The sequence below is a fragment of the Triticum urartu genome, chromosome 1, assembly GCF_003073215.2.
Source record: "Triticum urartu cultivar G1812 chromosome 1, Tu2.1, whole genome shotgun sequence".
Classification (NCBI taxonomy): Eukaryota; Viridiplantae; Streptophyta; class Magnoliopsida; order Poales; family Poaceae; genus Triticum; species Triticum urartu.
Genome location: NC_053022.1, coordinates 28455480 through 28479000, shown reverse-complemented (window position 1 = coordinate 28479000; position 23521 = coordinate 28455480). Strand labels below are relative to the sequence as shown.

Genomic DNA, 23521 nt, shown 5'->3' with positions numbered 1-23521 from the left:
CAAACTCAATAGCACATTTTTAAATGTTCAAAAAATTCTGAAAAAAATCTTAGCACATTTACAGAACATCAATATATGTTGTCAAAAAAATTTAAATCAAAATTCAAAACATTGCTCGAGATATAAAAATGACAAAACCGACATCAATGTGATAATCTTAAGCTATGTTTTGAACTTTGATTTCAAATTTTGTGACAAGATGCATTTGTGTTGTGTCTATGTGCTAGATTTTTTTTCCAAAATTTTTCAAACATTTTAAAATGTGCTATCGAGTTTGGAGCACCGGGAGATATTCTCCCGACAGATGCTCATACATATGCATATATACTCAATTCGTATGAACACACGCACACCGCTTTGAGAGACTTGAGTCAACACATCTCTTGAGATTGACAAAATCACTAAAACGTCTTCCTAGTCGACGAAAACGTCTTCTTTCACTAAAAAGAACATCGGCAGACACTAGAAATAAATCCAGAAAAAAACTACCAGAAGCTAGGACTTGACAGGCCCCCCTGCCCCATCGAGCACGCGTTGTTTCGGAACCCCTTTATTCATCTGTTCTTGAGAGAAAACCTAAACCAGATCCAGATGCGGGTCTGACTCCGGCCCCCCTCCCCCATCGAGCACGCGCCACCCCCTGCCGTCGATCTCTTTGGCCGCCGAGCAAGCCCGTCCTCGCCGTCGGCCTCCCAGCTCGCGCCTCCCGCTCCTGCTCCGTTTGCGCCTCCCCGACCCCTGCCGCCGACCTCCGCCGGTTGCGGCTGACGCCGTCGACAACTCCTCCCCAACTCTGCAGCCTTCAGCCTGCCGCAAGAAGATCGAGGTAACTGCATGATCTTTTTTCCGAGAGATGTTTGTGAGGCCTTTTGTTTGAATTGTCACCGGGGGTAGAGATTCCCCACCTGAATTTTCATCATATTAAAAAGCCCAAAACGGCAGAGTTACAACAGACAGAGGGGTGGGGGTCCAAGCCAGCAGTAACAATGGCCGAACTAGTCGGCGAGACGAATGAGCAAGGCAGTGGGGTGATCCTGAAGATCTTGTGAGGCCTTTTTCGCTTGATGGTCGATGCAATTAACAAATCGGTTGAGTCCCCCAGGAGAAATTAAAAGTTCATACTAGCAACTCCACGGTACTAGTTATCTGTTGTTGCTCCGACTAAAGTTATAGGGAAGGAATGAACTACTACTCTGTTCCCAAATGTAAGACGTTTTGGCAGTTTGATCCTAGAGAATGCATTTGGAGCTTTAATCCAAATGTGTAGCTTAGAAGCTGCTTGCCTGATCCATGTAGACACTAACCTGTGATTGAGGACCTCTGAGGGTGTAGTAATTTGCAGGTTAGTGAGAGGTGTTACACCAGAGCTTCTCAATTGCCACTTTGTTTCAGCCTTCAGGTGTGGAGATGCATCAGTTTGTTACAGCTCAATCTTGCAATTTTCTGCACCAAAAGGCCACTGTTAATTCTGAGAGTATTATGGATCATGAATACGTTGATTTAACAGTAATAGGAGAGGGTTCTGTGCCTGTGATAAGAAACATTTCAGAATGTACTTTAGACTTTAACAGGTCCTTTCTTCTATTTCGTGAATCGGCTTAGTCATGCTTCAATTATTATATGTGTTTTAGACTTTTAGTTTATGTATGGACAATAGCTCATGTGTATGCTGGTTCTTCATGTCCTTGATGCTTGTTTTATTTAATGTTCTTTTGGAATTATATTATGTATGAACTGTCTAATCTGTGCTAGCTGTTACGGCCTTGTTGAATGATTCACATATGCTTGCTGTCCACCAATGTCTGTTTGTTTGGTTCAACTGATTATGCTTATTTGAACTTTCAACTCAAGCCGTCTTATTTTTCGTGTGTTTACTGGAGCATTATCTATTTTAGCCTATTGTGGTATCTTTAAATTTCATTTTACTAAACATCGGTTGTTTGATTGTTGCAAATATTATATTTCTACTTTATGCACCGTCTTATTGCATCTCCAAATAGTGCATGATACTTTCTAAGAAGTTTCGATGTTGATGGTAGTATGGTACTGTCTTCTGAATTCTTAATTACTGTGAAGTGTTGATTTCTGTGAAGTAAAATAGCTTGTAGTTCTCGTGCCACGGGCTTATTGCTGTCTTGTCCTTTGTTATAAGATGTTCAAAGTGAACAATATTTAGTTCTATTATTGTCAACTAGCTGGACACTGTTTTGTTGCGAATCACAATTTCCATGACCATGTGATTAAATAATACCATCTCATGCCATGCCATGCATGTACACTATGGGAGAAGAGAAATAAGTTAAACACTTGGAAGATAGTTCTATCTTCTGGGGATGTCTAAATCTCTTCCTTGAATTTCCCAGTAGTATCTTGGTATATTGTTGCCTAGAACTCCTTGTTTATTAGGCTATTTTGGTTCACAGGATATCTAAGTATTAGTCAGACAGGTTTATACTTGTGATCACCATGATTATAATAAGCAGTCAGATATCATTTTGTTATTTTAGGGAAAAATTGTATTGGCATGCTGGTAGCAAGGTAGTTTATGTATCTTGTGTACCAAAATTGTTATGACTTATAATTGTAATATCATAATTTTTATAACTTCTGACTGTAACATGAAACACACTCAGCTCCTTATGTTGTGAAATGCAACTATGCTACTTGTATCAGTGAACTGTATACTGCATAATTTTTTTCTTTATTCTTTAACTCGATGTCCTCTAAACATTAGTTTTATATTACTGGCAGATAGGAGCCTGAAGTGGTCAGGACAGAACAGTTGGTTACTACTTTAAAGCTGACGCATACTTGGAACAATGCCGCCTCATAAGATAGAGACTGGCCACCAAGATGTGGTGCATGACATCGCAATGGATTACTACGGGAAGCGTATTGCCACTGCCTCCTCTGATAACACAATCAAGATCATTGGCGTAAGTGGCACCTCGCACCAGCAACTTGCTACTTTGAGCGGACACGAGGGCCCAGTCTGGCAAATCGCATGGGCTCATCCCAAGTATGGTTCAATGCTTGCATCCTGCAGCTATGATGGTCGGGTCATCATATGGAAAGAAGGGAGTAAGCCCGATGAGTGGGCACAGGCACACACTTTCAATGAGCACAAGTCTTCTGTCAATTCCATTGCTTGGGCGCCTCACGAGCTCGGCCTATGCTTGGCTTGCGGTTCATCTGATGGGAACATTTCTGTCTTCATGGCTCGTTCTGATGGAGGGTGGGAGACGACGCGCATCGACCAGGCACATCCAGTGGGCGTCACCTCTGTTTCCTGGGCCCCATCAATGGCGCCGGGTGCTCTAATCAGTCCAGGGCCTTCTGGGCAGTTCGAGTATGTTCAAAAACTTGCTTCTGGTGGCTGCGACAACACAGTGAAGGTGTGGAAGCTCACCAACGGGAGTTGGAGGATGGACTGCTTCCCCGCCCTTCAGATGCACAGGGACTGGGTGAGAGACGTCGCGTGGGCACCGAACCTAGGCCTCCCAAAGTCCACAATCGCCAGCGCTTCTCAGGATGGAACCGTCGTCATCTGGACCGCACCGAAGGAAGGTGAGCAGTGGGAAGGCAGGGTCCTCAATGATTTCAGAACCCCTGTTTGGAGGCTGTCGTGGTCGCTGACGGGCAACATCCTGGCGGTCTCCGATGGCAACAACAATGTGACCCTCTGGAAAGAAGCCGTTGACGGTGAATGGCAGCAAGTGACTACCGTCGAGCCATAGATGTCCCGCGTTCTGCCTCTAGCTGCATTAGTAATTATCATCAGACCAATGTAGTTTCACCATCGAGTGGATTTGATTATCATACAACGTGTACGGTGCTGCAACTTATGTGATGGAATTGTGTTTGTCACCCCCCTTGTTGAAGCGGGCAATATTTATGTTACCGAAAGCGCACACATCTTTGCGTGTTTTGTGGTCTATAATCCATCGAGAGATCACAGAAGTTTCTTTGTTGCCTTGTTCTTTTTCTGTTCTTTTGCTTTCTTCCTGGGAGGTCATGCTGCTGTTGGATGTTCGTTTGAAAATAAACAAAAACAAATCCAATTTCCTGTGGATAAGCATATATTCATGAGCAATTGCTGAACATCGGCGGGAATTGGCGTCAGATGTTTATCGGCATCAGGTGGAGGGAGGCAAGCAGCACAACACACGTGAGATAGCATTCAAGGTGTCCATGGCGTGCAGCTGAGCCAGCAAAAACTGAACCCAATTGACTCTGAACTTCTGTCAGAGTATTGTCTGCACCCAATCAACCCACGCAACAAAGCTTACCGCCCCGAACAGACGGCAAGCACATGAGACCATCGGCTCAACACCGTCTGAACTATACTCTTGAATTGAAACAACTATACTCTTGAATTGAAACAACTATACTCTTGAATTGAAACAACCGGAGAAAGTTATTCTATGGGAGTATACAGTTAAGGTTCTCATTGTTACGGTATGGGCGCTAACAGGAATTCACGATTGACAACCGGGATTAAGAGAACAATGCTCGAGAAAAGAATTAGCGAATACAGGATATACTCCACAGAGGCATTACATACAGCATACGCATATAAGTATGTCTGTTATTTAGGAGGGTGCCTTGCATAACACGAGCATGCTCAGAAACTTGAAAGAGAAAACCAGCATGCAAGGTGGCCTTGCCTTTCTATACTACTCCTCATGCCCTCTTCAGCACTTTGAGCAGCATCGATGCCGCTGTACCAAACAGCCGTCTGGGCTGAGAATTAACCGCTGCACCAATCACCATCCTGGGCTGATAAGTAACCGCTGTACTAAACAGCCTTCTGGATTGCCTTCTGTGTCGCCTCATGTATTTGGGTATATCATCGAGCGGTATTACAGTAAACAACTCACCGGGCTTGCTACTATATACTACCATGGGAACTCGACCCATCGAGCCGGGAGCTGCAGCAGCAGAACCATCCTGGGCGGTTGCCTTCTTCGAAGCTGTCTCGCCATCCAGGCGTTCAACGGGTTTATTCCAAGCCATCTTGAGATCCAAGCATTCAGAAGGACATGCCCATTTGTGGGGGATGATCTTGACTTTAGACCGGCCAGATACCACCGATCTCCACCATGGGAAGAAGCTTCTCCTGGCGAGTTTGTGCTCCCATCGTCTCGGTTTTCTCTTCCTCCTTGCAGCCTGGCTCTTGAACGTCAATAAAGATCTAAATGTTAGAAACCTCAAAACATAACATGTTTCAGTGAAGCCTACCGGCAAGCGGCAACACTGCCTTGAGATATTAGATGATATTTTTTTCCCGAAGGGCATTGAGATATTAAATTGGCTGCTTTGTTTCACAAATCCAATTGTATTTTAGCATTAAGTAAATTTCCTGGGTTACCACAAATATGATGAACTATACATAATTTGATCACGGCTTGGATATCTATTGAGCGTCAGATCAATTCAGCTTGAATAATGCGTACAAATTTACAAGTTTTATATATAGAGGTCTGGTCATCAAAATCAAACAATAAATCTTTGGCCATGATATTTTGATATCTTTACCTTGTTCACTACTGTGCGTAGATAATCCATTTCTAGAGCTTCCCTGTCTGCGACACTTTCCCCTGATTTCCATCACAAAATAATTAGGGGTTTTCCAACTAATTTTGAGATAAATAATTCAAATCAATACACACCACGAAAAAAATAAACAAGACAGACACGTACCAGGTTTTCTAGGTATTTCCTCACTTGACAACACATCATGATAGGGGCAGCTTCGAGAACAAGACAGATCACACAAATTATGCATATGTATGTAAATTTTGGAATTGCAAAACCATAATCGTTGAAGAATGGAATTGACGCGTAAAAAGCATACAGGTTTCTAATGTCTACACATTCTGGAGCAGGAGAAAAACCGTGATCCTTGAGAATCGATGAAACACGTTCAAGGACGTCCAAACAGGGCACCTGCATGAAATGGGGTGCCTGCATTACAATTTTGACTTGTGAGAGATGAGCTATGCCATAAGCACCATCACATAATCAAAGATGACTCAGGGATGACAGAGAGAATTATTTACATTGGAAACACGAAAGTAAGACATCACAAATTGGAAAGGCAAAATGAATAGTTTCAATGGTAAATAACATTGTAATATGAATGTATTTGATTACAAAAATACATGTTCAGAAGCACAAATTCTGCCTTAACTATATTTGTTTTAGTTTTCTGAATTTGCCTCGATTGTTTAGTTTAGATTTCCCAAAGGTGAAATGTAGTTTTCATGTTATCTAACTGAACACAAAAACCTCGACAGGTTCCAAATGGTGAGTGTCATTGCTTATCCAAAATTTGTGTAAACTGAACTAAACTTCAGAAACATCAAGTTCCAGAAACTTAAATGTTCTAGATAAAGTACAAAATTTGCTATTTATCTCAATAATTGACAGTATTTTTAGCATTTCCTATTCTATATATATCAGGATAATGCAGGAATTACCAAGAAGCTATGCAAATTTTAGTAAAGCGAAGAAAATAGAGGCATTGTAACTGCAACTACCAACACTGTGATACCTCTAGATGGTTTCGAATGTATGATTCAAGACCTTCACCAGCTTTGGAAATTACATGAACAAGCATCATTGCTGTATGATGAAGCTTTATTTTCGTCTCCAATTCCTCCTTTTCCATTAGGTTTTGGCCCTTTTCAGACTGTAATTTGATACTGTTGTCCATAATACATTCGTAGATAACCTGAAACCCATCTGCCTTACTATTTCCAATTTTCTTACAGGAAGTTCCCACACGGATCTGCTCTTGGGCTGCCAGTAGCAAAACGGCTGTCTCGGCAAGCTTTCCATCTTTTATGTAATTCCAAAGCTCATCAAGTAGATTATCTGTGTGTTTTGCGATCAGCCTAGTGGAATCCAAAAAGATTTTCTGCAAAAACCACCAGCATAGACAAAAACTGAGCTTTTAGAATTTATAGGCAATGTGCCAGTTCTGATTAACTTAAAATTGTGTTCTCACTTCCAACCAAAAGAGAAACACATTTTCAAATTTGTTTGCAGCCACTTGAAATTCTTTTCTAGCTGGGAACAATTCTGACTTTGACAATGGACGTAAAGAAAGTAAGGTCCTCAAGTTCGAGGTATATGCCAACTTCTTTTAACCATGTTGCAGAACTGGAGAATTAGTAATTTGATTTATGGGTGGATACAAACCATTTCAGGTAGGCACAAAAGATGGATGAGCTTGAAGATAAAGTGGGCATCTGCCTCACTGTAATCCCGATGCTCATGGTTAGGAAATAGACTGTCTTCTAGATACTTGTGCATGCACGTGTTCTCGACTGCAACATGGAGTGGGAGAAGGCCCTCGATGACCTCAGCACCGGCTGTGCGTAGATTGGCGGATGCGCCGTGGCGGATGAGCAACTGAATCATGTCGACCGAAAAAAAATTCAGCAGCTCGGTGGAGGGGATAGTATCCATACTGGTTCATGCAGTTGGGACCGGCCCTGCACCCATCAAGCTCAGGTGCCTGACCCTCCAAGGCAGCTTTGACACATTTTACCGCATTTTGTGCAATCATATGGTTCAAAGCCTCTGGGGTGATGATCGAACCCCATTGCATGCCGGCCCCATTTCCCCAGATAAAGCGGAGAAAGCGCCGGACGCTATCCTTATCCAGGATGGGTGCCAAATGGTGCACTCTATCATGGAAGACATGATTCACCTCCTAAATTGACCCATTCAGAATCAAAAGAGGTGAAAGGAAATCAGTAATTCGATTAGCAAAGCAAAAAGAAATAAGCAATGCACTATAGGACAATAAAACAAAAATGTTGCATAAGTAGCACACACACAAAATACTGCAGGAAAAATGTAAAATATAAATAACCAAATGATTTTTTTCAAATGCAGAGAACCTTAGGGATGCGGTCTGGGAAGATTATACTGGATGCTCTGATGGCACCAATTGCAGCTTCTTTCTCACGTGACCACTGCAAAGGGAGGGAGGGGAGCGTCAAGAGCTATACTAGGGAAAGCAAACATGATAAGATAGAAATGCCATAAAGTTCAAAAAAGAATGTTGGTTAGTTACTGCACCTTAGCTACTAAACGGATAGAGTCACTTAAGCTATTTCCAACAGCAGGAGGGCATGGAGGATACGGAGGATTCCATGGATCGTATTTATCCATGTTTGATCCATCAGTACTGGTAGTATCTTCATGATAGGTGGTTTTCATTGCCTCCTCTTTGTGCATTTTATCCGTTGCTGACGAACTGGCCTGGAATTCCAGTTCCAGTACTGTTTGTTTGGCTGAAACAAGTTTAACCTGGAATTGCATCCCAAATCAGTTTCACACCTTGTTTGATTCAACGTTTTTTAAGAGATGGTGGAGCAATACGAAGTTGGGAAGCTGGAATTTTCAAAGAAACCTCCAAACTTCAAGTAAATGTCAAATGTGGCAATCTCACCAGTTAGGTTAAAAAAACATATTTCATGAAAACGACTTACAAGTATTACAATATGAAAGTGCTGTATTATTTATATTGTGCACAATTTTACAGCAAGGCCATTGCAAACTTCATTCATAACTGCTTCGACTCTGCAATGGCTTTGTTCCTACAAACTAGTGCCACTGCCAGTTGATTCAACTGATGAGAAATGTCCAGAAGTTTGACATTATAAGCATCGTTCAAGCACTGATGTTGAAGACAATGATGACAAACCGCAGCGTCATATTTCTAATCAAAATCAACACATGTCCTGCAAATTAAATAAGAAGCTCCTTCCCTCCATATATAACATGAAGATACCACATAAGTCAGGCACATGCCAACAACAACAACAACAACAAAGCCTTTAGTCCCAAACAAGTTGGGGTAGGCTAAAGGTGAAACTCATAAGATCTCACAAGTCAGGCACATGCCAAGTAAACTAAATGTAAGCAGTTCGTAGCAATAGTTCTGATACATAAATTGATTAAAGCTTACATGCTTAGCAGCCGTGCAAGTTGAATAATCAATATTCAGGCCTCATATTTGCACAGGAAGAAGTGTGAAGCTTAAATAAAGCTACTATTATTTCCAATGGACACGAATTCTTGGTAATATCAGTTAGGAACTACTAGCTTCGTCCCATAATGTAAGACGTTTTTTTAGTGTCAAAAAACGTCTTACATTATGGGACGGAGGGAGTAGTACTGTATGTATCTCCATTCAAGCACCATCAAAGAAAATGAGCTTGTGAGAAAACCCTCAAGGGTTCCAGCAGCAATAATCCCAAAAAAAACACCAACAGATGAAATTCAGAATAGCAATGTACTACGTAACTGTCATATAAAAGTGCATACTGAAGTGCGCTTGGCAAGAGAAGAAACCCTTATTAAGGATTTGCCTTTTCAACGATGAATGATCAGACGGCAATTCTCCAATTTGAGGAAGCGAAGAAGATATTACGAGGCATGAGGTCCAACCGTGGTTCACAAGAGCCGAAGATCGATGTGACCACCACCGTGGGCTGCAGGTCAGATCTGTACGCGGAGACTCAGGAGCTGCGGCAAAAGGTACGTACAGATCGCAGAAATTCTGAAGGTCAATGGCCAAAGCTTGAGGGCGGGGTGGAGGCCGCGGCAGGGACGCGACGAGGAAGAACCGGCGATGGCGGCGACACGAGCGACAACAGGGCCATCGACGGGGCACAAACACTGGGCCTAATTCTCAGGGTATATTGTTATCTGGGTTCTATGGGCCTACTTCTCAGGATATGACGCTCGCTGCGTCCCCCAACGGGCACCCCTATTTCTCGCAAATCCTATTTGGTGGCCTATGCGCCCGATACAGTACAACTCGCAATCGGGCGCATACCCCCACCTCTCCGCTAGGCCGGCCCATCTAGCTTTTTTCCTCTGTTTTTCAAAACTCGAAATAAATTATGCCCGTGCTTTGATTCGAACCCAGGACCCCGTGCTCAAAGGTAAGCTTAAGCTGTGGTTTTCTAAATCTATCCCTAATCTGACTCCGTAGGTTCACCGTCGTAATACGCTTTTTCCGGTGAATTTACGTTTTCAGTTTTTTTTTCAGTATGTCCATATTTTTTTTCCAAAATCCAAATTCAAGGTGGTACTAATCTATCTATATATATTATAATTTTTTTCTGCAAGTTATTATAGTCACGTATGCCCGTCTATCACACCGGCCCATATATGTTTCCACCCAACTAGCCCACGTTTTCTTAATTGGTTGATCCATCAAGAGGACGTAGTGTTTTAGTCATAATCATCGTACGAGAACTATTCCAATACGAAGTCATGAGTGCCCCGACCCGGATTTCACACAGAATTTCATTGTTAAAAGATGAAAGGCTCGACCGGAAATCCATCTAAATTGCGCCTCTCGCCGGCCCTGCTGTCCCACGCACAGTCGTAAGCACTTCCTCCACGCGTTTCACGAGCCACGCACGACGCACCAAGCGCCATCGTGGACGACTCGAGCGACCGGCCACCGACCACCACGTTCAATCTGCAGCCGAACCCGCCACCAAATGCACGCTGCCGTCCTGATCTCCTCCATCGCCTCTCTTCCCCGACGCCACGAGCTCGACTCGCAAATGCCATGGCGCCCACTGCCTACCTTCGCTCGCCCGCGCGTCGCGGAAGAAGACCATGCATGGCAGGCTCCATGAACCGAGTCGGCCTGCCGCCGGGACCAACGCCCGCGAAGGGAGCCAGCATGTTTGTTACGGAGCGCGATGGCGCCGCGCCGGGAACGACGGAGCTCGGGTTGGAGATCCGGGTGGTAGAAGTCGGAGAGGACAAGCCATGGCCGCCAGTGACAACAAGGAGCTTTCTGCGTCTACGAAGGGGCGCGATCGGGGAAGCCCACCGCCCAGATCACTAGGCCATGCCGTCGCCGCCGGCTATCTACACAACGAAACCACCCCGCCTCGATTCCCAGCTTGCAGGCATATGCGGATGTGCCCAGCCACGGGCAGAACAATCACGCGACAGCACAATGTTACAGTTTGTTCTAATTATAGGCATATATGCGGATGTGCCCATGTAGCCGAGCCATCGACACCGCGTCATCTTCCTTGGCGCTGATTATACTGGCTTCTCGGTTTCTTTTGTACGTGTCCGTCATAACCGTGTGCAGTTTTGCATGTGGCTCATGTGCGTGCGTGCGCGTGCTAAGTTGCTAATATGCTCGGCGGCATTCCGCAGAGACCGTAGGACATCCACACGGCGGCCGTCATCTCGCCAGAGCAGCGGCGGCTGCTCTCCTTGCCGTTCATCTATGATGGCGATGCTGTCTCTACCTTCTCCAGTCATGCAGTACGAGGAAGCATCCAGGTACCGTGGTACGTGTGTGACTGTGCTAATAGCTATATCTATACCAAATTCATGTATTATACAGGAGAACTCCAGTTCCTTTGTCTCTTTTCCTTAATTTTTCTGTAGTTTATTTTGGATTTCTGGACATCAATGAAAAAAATTGAACAACTCCATCTATAAACTCCTGACAAACCGACCCCTTAATTTATTTTTTCTCAGTTAATTTTGTTTTTCATCAACTTAGCAATGGTTCCACCCAAATCCTTCTAAGAAAGCAGTCCGTTTAATTTCATTCTAATTTTTTAATTTTTAATTCTTCTTTAGGTCAACAAAGGAGTCTCCTGCAAAAAGAAAAAAAAGGATTCCACACAAAAAAAATCAAGGAAAAAATTGTGTCCACACAAATTTCACTTCTAAACCGTGTAAGCTTCCTTTAATTAGTTCATAGCTCAGTTTTCCTCGGTTTGTTATGAACTTCTATTATTTATGGCATATAGATGAACTAAATGACTAGATTCTGGTGGGCAGGGATCTCTACTCCTAGTGGAGCAGTTGGTAGTCTCCGCCGGTCAATTTTCGTTTCACCTTCACTGGTTTTTTTTCGTCCTAAAAAAATCTACGAAATTTCGTAGGTTAACCAGGGACAACTCCCACCTCCCAGGATTTTTTTCGTCCCACCTCCCATGGTTTTTTTTGGTACCTCGTCCCACCTCACACTGAGCCGCCACAAACCGCAAAAATCGCCTACCTTAGCCAAATCAACAAATCTCTCTCATTAATGCAATTTCTTTAGGAAACAAATAATAGATTCTTTCCTACCTTAGACAAATCAACGGATCTCTCCCATTAATGCAATTTGCTTTAGCAAACAAATAATAGATTCTTTCCTACCTTAGCCAAATCAACGGATCTCTCCCATTAATGCAATTTGCTTTAGCAAACAAATAATAGATTCTTTCCTACCTTAGCCAAATCAATGGATCTCTCTCATTAATGCAATTTGCTTTAGGAAACAAATAATAGATTTTCAGGAAACAAATAATCTCTAATCTCTAATCTCTATCTCTAATCTCTAATCTCTAATCTCTAATCTCTAAAAATAATAATAATAATAATCTCTACTCCTAATGGACGAGTTGGTTGAATAGTCCCACCACTTTCGTCTGGTTTTTTTTGTTCGGTTTATTTTCGTCTCACATCCCACCACCATATCTACTCACGTTAATTTTTTTTACCCTCACAATAAAAAGTTTCCTAACCTTTCCAAAGTTTCCTAACTAGACACGTTATAAACAGGCAGGAACTGATAGCACGTTACCAATCAATAAAGTTTAGTTTCATGACAATCAATTCCAAATCCTAATTTTCCTAATATGTTGATCTTTCTCAAATCCTAATAAGCCCTCTTCCTCTTTCCTTTTTCACCGCTCGACCTAGAAAAAAAAACCCATCAATCACACAACCCCTCCCTGCCTCTCCCCAACTCCCCAAGCGACATCCTCTCTCCCCTCCCTGCCGTCCCCCAAGACGCCCTCGTCGGCGCACTCTTCATCGGAGCGCCGTCCGCTGGAAGCCGGAGTCGGGAAGGAGAGCAGCCACCAGCGGGGGAGACCACAAGTGGAGGTGTTGGTTCTTCCTCCGATTGATGCATCCGCTCGTGGGGGCATTGCTGGTGGGGGGCGAGGAGCGATGTTGGTGGCCGTGCTGGGGCCCGGCGGCATGGGCGGGCGCGCTGGAACTGATCGTGTCGATGGCGTCGTTACCGCCGGAGACCATGTTCGTGTGGGCGCTGGCCAGCGTCGGGTGCGTGGCCGGGTAGGTGCGCGTGCCTCTCGACGGTCTGCTCGACCCATCCGGGTCGGCGGCTGTACGGCTTCTATGTGCTGCGCACTGCAAAGGGCTTCCGTCCCTCGACGAGGTCATCCAGCGGTAAGGGGAAAAACCCCCCTTCGATCCCTAACACTACCCCACCACAACAATCCATTGCTAAATTTTCTATGACTGTTTGGTTAAATTTGCAGGTCGGACAAGCTCGTTGGCTACATTGGGTAGCTGCCGCCCTCTGCTGAGATTGTTCACACCATGGATGAGATCTCCAACACTGTAAGTTACTCTTCTTTGGTTACGTTTTATTTAATCTGTGTAGTTTGATGTGGGTTGGCTGATGATTGGCTAGGTTTGCTCGGTCATTGATTCGGCGGAGCTGTGCAGGGACACACACTCAGATAGGTGATTGGATGACGTCTGCTTGCTTCTTGTGTAATAATTTGGAAGCTCTGCAGCAAAGTGTTTTCAGTTTTCTTTTACTGAATATAAATATGTATGTGAACTAGGGAGTTTACGGAGGAAGCAGATAAGGCATCAATGACGAATTATGAGCATCTTCAAGTAAGGTCTATAACATAAATGGCATCTGTGAAAAGGGAGAGAGCAGAGTGAAATGACCAAACCAGAACGGTAACATTCATTTCTGTGATTTTCTGCAGTACCTGAACACATATACTACTTTATAAAACGCGGTACTAAACGCTGAGAGTGAAGGTGCCCTGCCTACCAGAGGAATATGGGAAGGCAACAAATAACTTGCGTATCGACTTTGAGAAAGGAGGGATTCATCTTCGTAACAGTTGCCATAGTGATAGTTATATTCTGTTGTGATTGTTAGCTTTGAATTTGAATTAGAAAGATAATGCTCTACCATTGCAGATAAACTCGAGCATCTTAATCAGCGGAACCTTGCAATTGCGCATCTGGGTAGAAAGTAGGTATTGGGAAGGCCGTTGCTAAGCTTAGTACTATTTTCATTGTCGAACTTGCATATATTGAAGTCAGTTGTAGTTCCAGTTTGGAATTTAGTACCATGCATATCAGCATATTAAGAGAAGCCTGATTGGTTCCATTGATTTGCTATAGAACGTTTTATTAGACATGAAGGTGTCTGGCCTTTCTTTTACAAAAATAGGGTAAGACCTACTTTGAAGAAAAATTGCTTGTTATGTTTACGAGTGGAGCGAGAAAACAATTGCTAATCTCCTTTCATATACTCATTTTTGTAGCTTAGTTGTCCATCTACAGATATTGATGGTCATGCCTTGCCCCTCACTTCCCTCCAAGCTTGTCGCCCTCGCCCCCCTCTTTGAGGCAGCCGCCCGCTGCTCATCTCGGTGGCGTCAGGCGCGACCGTACCCACCATGGCATCGGCATGGCCCTCCCTGCAAGGAGCGGCGCCTCCTTGGTACGATCGCGATGCTGATTCAGCCGGATCGGCGAGGGTTAGTAGGCTCACAGGCTGGCGTTTCCTCGGATGCATCGATGTTCTAATCATGATGGCATGACCATAGATCGTATGAGTCTAGAAGACTTTGGGGCGGCTCATCTGCATGGATGGTTGTGGCTGGGCACACAATCCATTAATAAGCCTTCAAATTTTCACACAGAAGGTCCCCTCCTTTTCCTTTTTGCATTTTTTTCTTTTTAATTTTTTTAGATTGCTTGCGTTGGCAAATGGAAGAAAGACTCAGAATTCTAGATTTCTACTTTCTATCAGAAGCTTGTAACTGATCTGTAAGCTCACCAGCCAAGCTGTCCATTTGGATTTCAGTAGATATATGGAGTATATTTACTCACATTGTCCACGACTTGTTTGAAGAAATTTCTCTTCTGATTTGGTATTGCATTGCTGAGCACTTACTGTGAATTACATGCAGCATGTGTATGTTCTATAGCTTCTATTGTACAGTTTTCCTTCTTTTTTCCAGGTTGTCCAGATGAGCACTGGCCACTGGGAAATGGCAACTTGGTTGAACTGAATCAGCTCTAATCTCCTAAATTTGTGCATTTATCTTAAAAAAACACTGCAGTGCTACCTCCCCGTAGTAATAAATAAGTATATTATGAAGCTCATATATGATTATTACTATTATTTTTGCACGTTCAATCAATTCCACTGATAAATCATTTATGCATTTTTAGAACAAGCATCAAGCATCATGTGGCATTATAGTCATTGGTGAAGATTGACAATGCACTCAAATACAAGACTTATGATGGTGTTTGGTGACTGATAAAGATGATTGGAAAGGTGCTTTCCAAGCATAAGGTGAATCTTCTACATTTCACTTTTTAATATAATTTGGCCGGTACGATGTATATTTTCTGAAAACTATATCGCCATTGTGGGTTATCTGACTAAAATTACATTTTCTGCTTGGCACTGATTCATATATATTAATATGGGCAAAGGAAATTCACAATAATTTATGTCAGTGAAAGACTTCTAAAACCAGTGAAGTGTCTTAGCAAGGATGACACGCCGTTGTGCCTCTCGGCCTGAACAATATAGCTCATTTAGTTCATCGCCACAACTGGCTACACGGCGTGACGGAGCAGCTCCACATGTCCTGCGAGGACACGGAGTCAGCGTTGCACGGCCGCCGTAGGTGAGAGATCGTGCCATCGTGCCGCATGACCCCCGTCGGCTCTAGACTGGTTTGTTTGTTTCTCTCCTTTAGATGTGCAATTAGGAACGGAAAAGCCGGTTTGTCGCCAATTCATAGAAAAGGAATAGCCGGTTGTCAAACAAAGGAAGGATGCTGGCTGGTAATTGGGACTGGGGCATTGAGATTGAAATTAACATGTGTCGTGAATCGACGAGGGTCTCACGGGTGGAACATACGAACCGGGCACGTAATTTTTTTTCCGTGAGAGAGGAGGAATAATGTGAGAGAGGAAGATGCGTCTGTGGCTCGAGGGCTACTATTTCTTGCGAAAGCAGTGGCAGGGAGCAACCGATGGAGAAGGAGAGGCTAGGAAGGAAGAAGAGAAAGTAGCACACGATCAGGACGGGTGGCTGTGCATGGGCTATTGTGTTGTGTGCCTGCGGCCAAGCCAATTGGGAGAGAGGCAACCACCGCAGAGATAGAGGAAAGTAGAAGTCCATGCATGTTGCTCAGCATCAGGGTAAGGTGGGTAGTTTCTGCCGCTATGTTGCCGCATCGGACGACTGAGAGCAGGGAAGAAAAATTAAAGGAGAAAGTATCATAGCGGAAGAGACTGGGCCCAAAAAGGGGCAAGTTCATCCCAAACTCGTTTTTGATGTTTCAGGGTCACCTCTCCGTCCATACACCGAACTAGGAACTCGCAATTGTTTCCTGTTATTGAACTGGACATAATCAGTCTATTTAAAACTGGTACAGAACCATGCATATTTTTGAGTTGATACAAAAAGACCAATGGTTTCTTTTTTGCATTATTGCCGTCCAGAGTGTAAGAGTTTCAGCCAAAACAAGTTTATGCCCAACATTTAGTTAGTAATGACTGAAATCTGTTTTCAGATTTAAGCAATGAGGATGTTAGAACTAAATTATAGTTCCAGCATGAAATTAGGTAATTTCTTGTAGATAATCATAGTGGTATATTTTGTTGTGTTCGGTTTACAAGAATTAAAAATATAGAGATATTCTTGAGAAAACAAGAAGTTAAGTGGATTCATGGTTGACAAGCAAAGTTATTTTGGGGAAAGTTCCGTAGTAATGTTTACGAGCATTTAGCATGTGTGTCATGCTTGTTTTCAGTGGAATATTATATGATATGGTTCTATAGGTTTTGGAGCTTCTACTGGTGTGGGTAGTTATTTGCTTAATGGTGTAACTTAAGCCAACTGCATAATGACCTTCATATGGTTTCGCCATTGTTTTTTTCTCCCGTTGTGCTTGCGTGTTCAATCTTGTTATTATTGCATCTTGTGGTCTACTCTGATAGGTCATGTTTGTTTGTAGGGTGACAGTTTATACATCTAGGGAACCAGGGCAATTTGGACATGTGATATTTCATCGAGTAAGTAAACTTCTTTTGTATGGCCCAGCATGATGATCAACACCCATATGGTTTTATATGGTGCCACTTTTGTTGTATACAACAAGCAACTATTCATTTTGTGTGCCTTGCAACAACATCATAATCTCATTAAACCTGCAATAGATCACACATTCAGTACATTTCAATTTCTAATTAGTCTAGACCGTGAAGTATCCATTTTTTAACATAACAGGGTTATCTGATCATATAATCTGTCACAAGTAGTAAGGGTGGGTAGATGAGCAAATTTTCCCAGATGGCAAGATATCTATACAAATTATGGAACTTGAATCTGAACATTGGAGAAGTGGACAGTGGACGAGACTACCACTGTTATATATAATTATAGTGATATTCAAAGCTATTTTTTGTCTTAATGTAAAGTTTATCGCAGACAGACATCCACCCAGAAACACACACATGAGACATGACACACACACTTCCTTTTGGATTTGCCGGTTCTATGTTACCTCAGGAGCACAAAACTTGAGTAATTATAGCAAAACAATTCAAGGATGAGACTACGAACCAACCTGTGGATGGATGGTTAGAGGTACTGTGGTATCTCCAGCCCATCAGGGTTCAAATCCTGGTGCTCGCATTTATTCCTGGATTTATTTCAAGATTTCCGGTTATGCGCATTCAGTGGGAGGAGACGTTCCCGTCGACGACGAGGTGCCTACGGACTTCGTAAATTTCAAAATGATATGCCGGCTCAGTCTTTCGGAGGTGCTCATAGGGGTAGGGTGTGCGTGTGTGCGTTCATAGGGTAAGTGTGTGCGCGTGTATATGAGCGCTTGTGTTTGTACTGATGTTCAAAAAAAATTGAAGGACGAGACTACTGGACAATGCAGAATACCTTTTTATTCCCATATAAAGGACACATATTCCTTGCGACTGTCTTTGCATATACCATGATATGTTCTTATTTGCCAAAGAGTTGGCAAGGTGCCGGCCCAAAATCAAGTGCATTATGAGCACCCTTATTCCTAGCTGCTAATCTGGATCTTAATAATTAATGCCCATACCTTGTTAGACCAAAAGAAGCAATACTTTCATTGATAGACTAAACGACTCATGGCATGTGGACTAATGGACATGTCTTTTAATCCAAGGCATGGAGAACTCGGTACATGTCGAGGAAGAGGAACATAATGCCGGAGGAAGGCAATAACAAGTATCAGCTCAAGGAGTTTTTGATGGAGACAATTGGCCAGATCTTACTTGTTGCTTTTTTTGTGGAAAAGTCTTTGACTCCACATTGTTGGGCTAAGTTATGTTCGCATCTCTGTTTTGGATTAAATCAATTGAACCTACTGAAAAAAAATCCTTTGAGAGTGTGACATTAGCAGGCGCGACAAGAACGATGATGGGATGCTCACTGGAAATGAGGTCAAAAAGGTGAATACGCCAATGATGCATAGATATATGTATGAATTGTACATGTACACACAAAACATACTGTGACAAGTATCTCATGCCAAGCTTTAGTTTCGGTAAGAGGTTTTGTTGCCTGTAGCAACGCATGGCCATTTAACTAGGTGTAATCCAAAATAAATAAATTAAAAGCCCGTAGCAACGCACGGGCGTTCTACTAGTAGGATAAAGGCCACAGTGCAGAAGTTGCACCATGATCGATATGCTCAGTTCCAGGCTTATATTTAGCTTTTATGTAGCATGGTAAATTATGGTCACTACTCACTATATATATGTCTATATCCTCAAAATTGTGATATTTCTTCTGGTTTTCAAAATTGCATGGGCTAGGATTATATTCTGGTACTGTTGGAAGTGGAAAGATATAAACCAAGTATAAGAAATCTGAAGTAAAGAGAGATTCAATGAATTAAAAGATATTGGAGTTAATGATGATTATTGTGTATTGGTACATAATGATCTATTCAGACAATCTTCGGCCCAGTAACCGAATCCTTGGTACCACAGCTCTCCACGTAAATGGATACGTCAGGTAATTCTTTCCAATAACATTCTTCTATTAAAGGGAGGGATGCTTTTTCTCAACAGTGATTGAAACAGTCCCTGAAGTTAAAGGAAATTGCTCACCATACCATCAATAAGTAGGAAAAAAAACATCGATCCTCCCATACGCCACTTGGCATGCCGCTGCCCGAGGTAGCTTATTGTTTTTATACTTACAAAACGTTTTTTGAGTCATAAATAATTTTGTATCCATTGCAACGCATGGGCCCTTTTGCTAGTTTGTAATAAAATGGTGTCGGCATAGTGCTAACTCCGCGGCTCATGAGCTAGCAAGCCTTGGTCGTATGTACCCTGCAAACTCGGCTGTCGAGTGGGTGTCCAATGTACCAGCCCAAATGGCTGTTTGTGTTGCGGGTGATTTACCCGTACACCGTTAAGTTATAAAGCTTTGCTTTAACTTCAAAAAAAAAGGTAAGCTGCATAACCAACCGGCCACCCCAAAATCAATGTGCTACTTTCATCTTTCTACGCCTTTTACTTCGTTTTTTTCTTCTGTTTTTTTTTATTTTTCTGTTTTCCTTTTTCGTTTTTTCTTTTTTTCTTTTTCTTTTTTGCTTTTCTTCTTCCTGGGTTTGATGAACTTTTTTAAATTTTTTTGAAATGTTTCTTAACATCAATGAACTTATCAAATGCATTGAACTTTTTTCAAATTTGATGAACCTTTTTCAAATTCGATGAACTATTTTTCAAATTCGATTAACTTTTTTCAAATTCAATGAACTTTTTTCGAGATTGGTAAACTTTTTATTCAAATCGATGAACTTTTTCCAAAATTTGATGAACTTTTTTCAAATTTGGCAAAAAAATTCAACTTCGATGAACTTTTTTCGAATCCGATGAACTTTTTTTCAAATTTGTGAACTGTTTTTGAATGTTGATGAAATTTTTCCAGAAGGGATGAACTTTTTTCAAAGTAGATGAACTTTTTCTAAACTCATCAACCTTTTTCCAATATCTATGAACTTTTTTTAAAATTCTTGACTTTTTTAAGAAAATTGATGGGTCAATATCATGTCATGGTCAAACTAGCGACTAGGGAATCTCACAAAAAAAAACTAGCGACTAGGGAGGGAGCGACCTGAACGAAACCAGCCAGTTTTTTTTTTCTTTTGAGGGAACAAACCAGGGGAGCTCCTAACCGGCGCCTTCTGCGCCGGTTAGGAGAATGAGCGCTCACGTACCTGCAGTCATGGGCCTGCCCAAGATAAAGAGTGCGAGCACTGGTTCGTTCCCTTGTGATCGCTCGTTCAAAAAACAAAAGGTGTTGCTTCGCTTCTTTTTTTTCTGGTTCGATCGTTTTACTCAGTTTCGAATTAACCGGTCGTTGTTGACCGCTGATAAGTTCAACATTGACCGTTGACTTTTCAGAAAAGGTTCACAAAAAACGTGATTTTTTTCAAAAATCACGAACTAAAAAAAGGTTCTTGGAATCCGACAAAAAGGTCAAATATTTTTGCAAAAAATCGCAAATTTTTAAAAGTTCATGAATTTTAAAAAAAGTTCATCTAAATTAAAAGAGTTCACCAATTTTTAATAAAACAATTCATCTAATTTGGACAAAAAGTTCACCGACTTTCAAAACAAGTTCATTGGTTTTGAAAAAGGTTCACAAATCTGAGAAAAAGTTTATCAAACTTGAAAAAAAGTTCATTGAATTTGGAAAAAGTTCATCGACTTCAAAAAAGAGTTCACCCAAATTTGAAAAAAAGTTCATCGAATTTGAAAATAGTTCACCGGTTTTGATAAAATGTCATCGAATTAGAAAAAAGTTCATTGAATTTGAGAAAAAGTTCACCAATTTTGAAAAAAAAGTTCATCAAATTTGAAAAAATGTTCATAAATCCGGTGAACTTTTTATATCGAATTAGAAAAAAAAAAGGAAGAAAGAAGACTAAAAAAGAAAAAGAATGAATAAAAAGAAAAAAGGAAGAAATGAAAAGAAAAACGAAAAAACAAAAAAGGAAAAGAAAGAAAGAAAGACAGAAAGAATAAAAGAGGGAAGAAGCTCAACTTAATCACATAACTCAACTTGCGTGGGTGGCTAGCAAGTCGTGCGCTGTAACCCCGCGTCGCAGGATCGAATCCTTCTCAGGACGTTGTTTTTTGCATAATTTTACAAAAGAAAAAAATGAAACATGGGCTGGCATCGCGGAGGAGGGGTGTGCCACGAACCAGCTGGAGATCGAGCGAAAGAATCGCACCGGCCTACTAGCAGGCGAGCGAATTATGGGCCATGGCCCGTTGGCTCCAGCGTGGGCGCCAGTTGGCATTTTGGGCGCATAAAGCGCTGAAGGAGCACTCCCTATTTCTTGCTTTAAGCGAGCAGCAGCCCCGCGTCGGGAGGAGCCCAGATGGGACCGGCCTGCACGCGAGCGAGGCTACATCCTGTTTTTCTTTACGTTTACTGGTTTCGTTTTTTGTTTTATTTTGTAGTTTTGTTTATACTTTAAATATTTAAAATATATATGAACAAAAACAACTTCGTTCAATGACCGATAGCGTATCCGTGGACATCCATATCGGTCCCTATAATTACACGAATGATATTCGAGTGAACCTTTGATTATCATGTGATGTTCCTTTTACTTTACGATATTTTACAAAACCAGGTGTGCATCGGTATCCTCCTGAGTCATCACCATGCTCATTATACCGTTGCTCCCATTACCGATTTTGTTCGTCTTTCTCGGCATCCTCATGACGTAGTCACCTGTGTCTGGCCAGACGATGATGGATGTTGTCACACCAAGAGGGCCTTGACATAAGAATATCTCTTCATCGTCGGAGGAGCAAATCCCACTCTCGAGTTATCCGGTCAAACTTTCTAGTGAACCTGAAAGTTGTTGTTATGATCACCTTGTTACAGATGATGTTTGAGCAACCCCAAAGCCCACTGTCTGGTAGGAAGCGACAGAGACACTCTCATGGTCTGAGGAACTAAAACACATGCTAAGACTCTGTGTTATAACAGATGATTTCAGATGATATAATCACAAAGTATAACAGACAAGTTTTGGGTCAATTCAATATGATCGTTCTTTTAATGTTAGTAACCTCAATGTTGTTTTAGGACTATCGTTACACTTAACGATATCCTAAAATCCAGAAAACGTGATCACCAACAACACTTGAGCTAGTCTTAGAGGCGAGACTAGGAACCTTTTATTTACTGTTTATCATTCCACACGTGCATATGGGTTTTCCATTGTATCACATATTCCAGGATCATAGCAATTATAACATAAAATATAAACTCTTAACTATGAATATGGAAATATAATAATACAAATATTATTGCCTCTAAGGCATATTTCCAACATAGTTTCCATTAGGACCCTGCTGCCATGAGAGGGTAGGACAAAAGATATCATGCAAGTTCTTACAGCAAGCACGTATAACTATATATGGAATACATGCCTACATATGATTGATGAATTGGAGCTATTGTTGTAACGCCCCGAGACTGATGTGCTAGGTGTCCTCCAGTTATTCGCTGTTGTTGCGTTGTCATTGCTTGCGTGTCATGCATTGCATATCATGTCATCATGTGCATTTCATTTGCATACATGTTCGTCTCATGCATCCGAGCATTTTCCCCGTTGTCCGTTTTACAATCCAGCGCTTCGTTCTCCTCCGGTGGTCTTTTCTACCTTTCTCTCGTGTGTGGGGGTTAAACATTTCCGGATTGGGCCGAGACTTGCCAAGCGGCCTTGGTTTACTACCGGTAGACCGCCTGTCAAGTTTCGTACCATTTGGACTTCGTTTGACGCTCCAACGGTTAACCGAGGGACCGAAAAGGCCTCGTGTGTGTTGTAGCCCAACACCCTTCCAAAGTGGCCCAAAACCCACCTAAACCTGCTCCATCATCTCGATCGTTCGATCACGATCGCGTGGCCGAAAACCGCACCTCATTTGGACTCTCCTAGCTCCCTCTACCTATAAAAGAGCACCCCTCCCCGAAATTTCGGATCATTTCACGGACGAACCCTAGCCTTCCCCTTCCTCGCGCCGCCGGACATGTCTAGCTTGAATTTTGTGTGTTCTTGATAGATGTATGCTTAGCTTTTCATGACTTGCTCCGTAGTGAGTGCATCGAGCTCGTAAACATGCCTACTTGAGTTATGTTTCAGCATGCTCCAGTTTTCACTAAGTCTGAAAACTGATTATGTTTTTGCTATGTTCACATACTTGCAAATGTATTTTGTGATCCCTTTTGGCTCAAGGTCACTAAGGGACTTTTGTTAAGCTCTTTGAGTAGCTCCATGCCATGCTTTACCTTTTCATGTTCAGGCCCTGTAGCATATAGTTTTGTTGCTCCGAAGAGGGCTACCTGATCTGA

General features: G+C 42.3%; 1 protein-coding gene across 1 annotated transcript; it reads left to right on the top strand.

Annotated features, from left to right (window-relative positions):
• Positions 1-513: 513 nt before the first annotated feature.
• On the top strand, positions 514-3913 carry LOC125544474 (protein transport protein SEC13 homolog B-like). Its single transcript, XM_048708186.1, has 2 exons — positions 514-826; positions 2752-3913. Exon 2 carries the CDS (start codon positions 2820-2822, stop codon positions 3735-3737), a length of 918 nt encoding a protein of 305 aa, XP_048564143.1. The 5' UTR covers positions 514-826; positions 2752-2819; the 3' UTR covers positions 3738-3913.
• The last annotated feature ends 19608 nt before the right edge of the window (positions 3914-23521 follow it).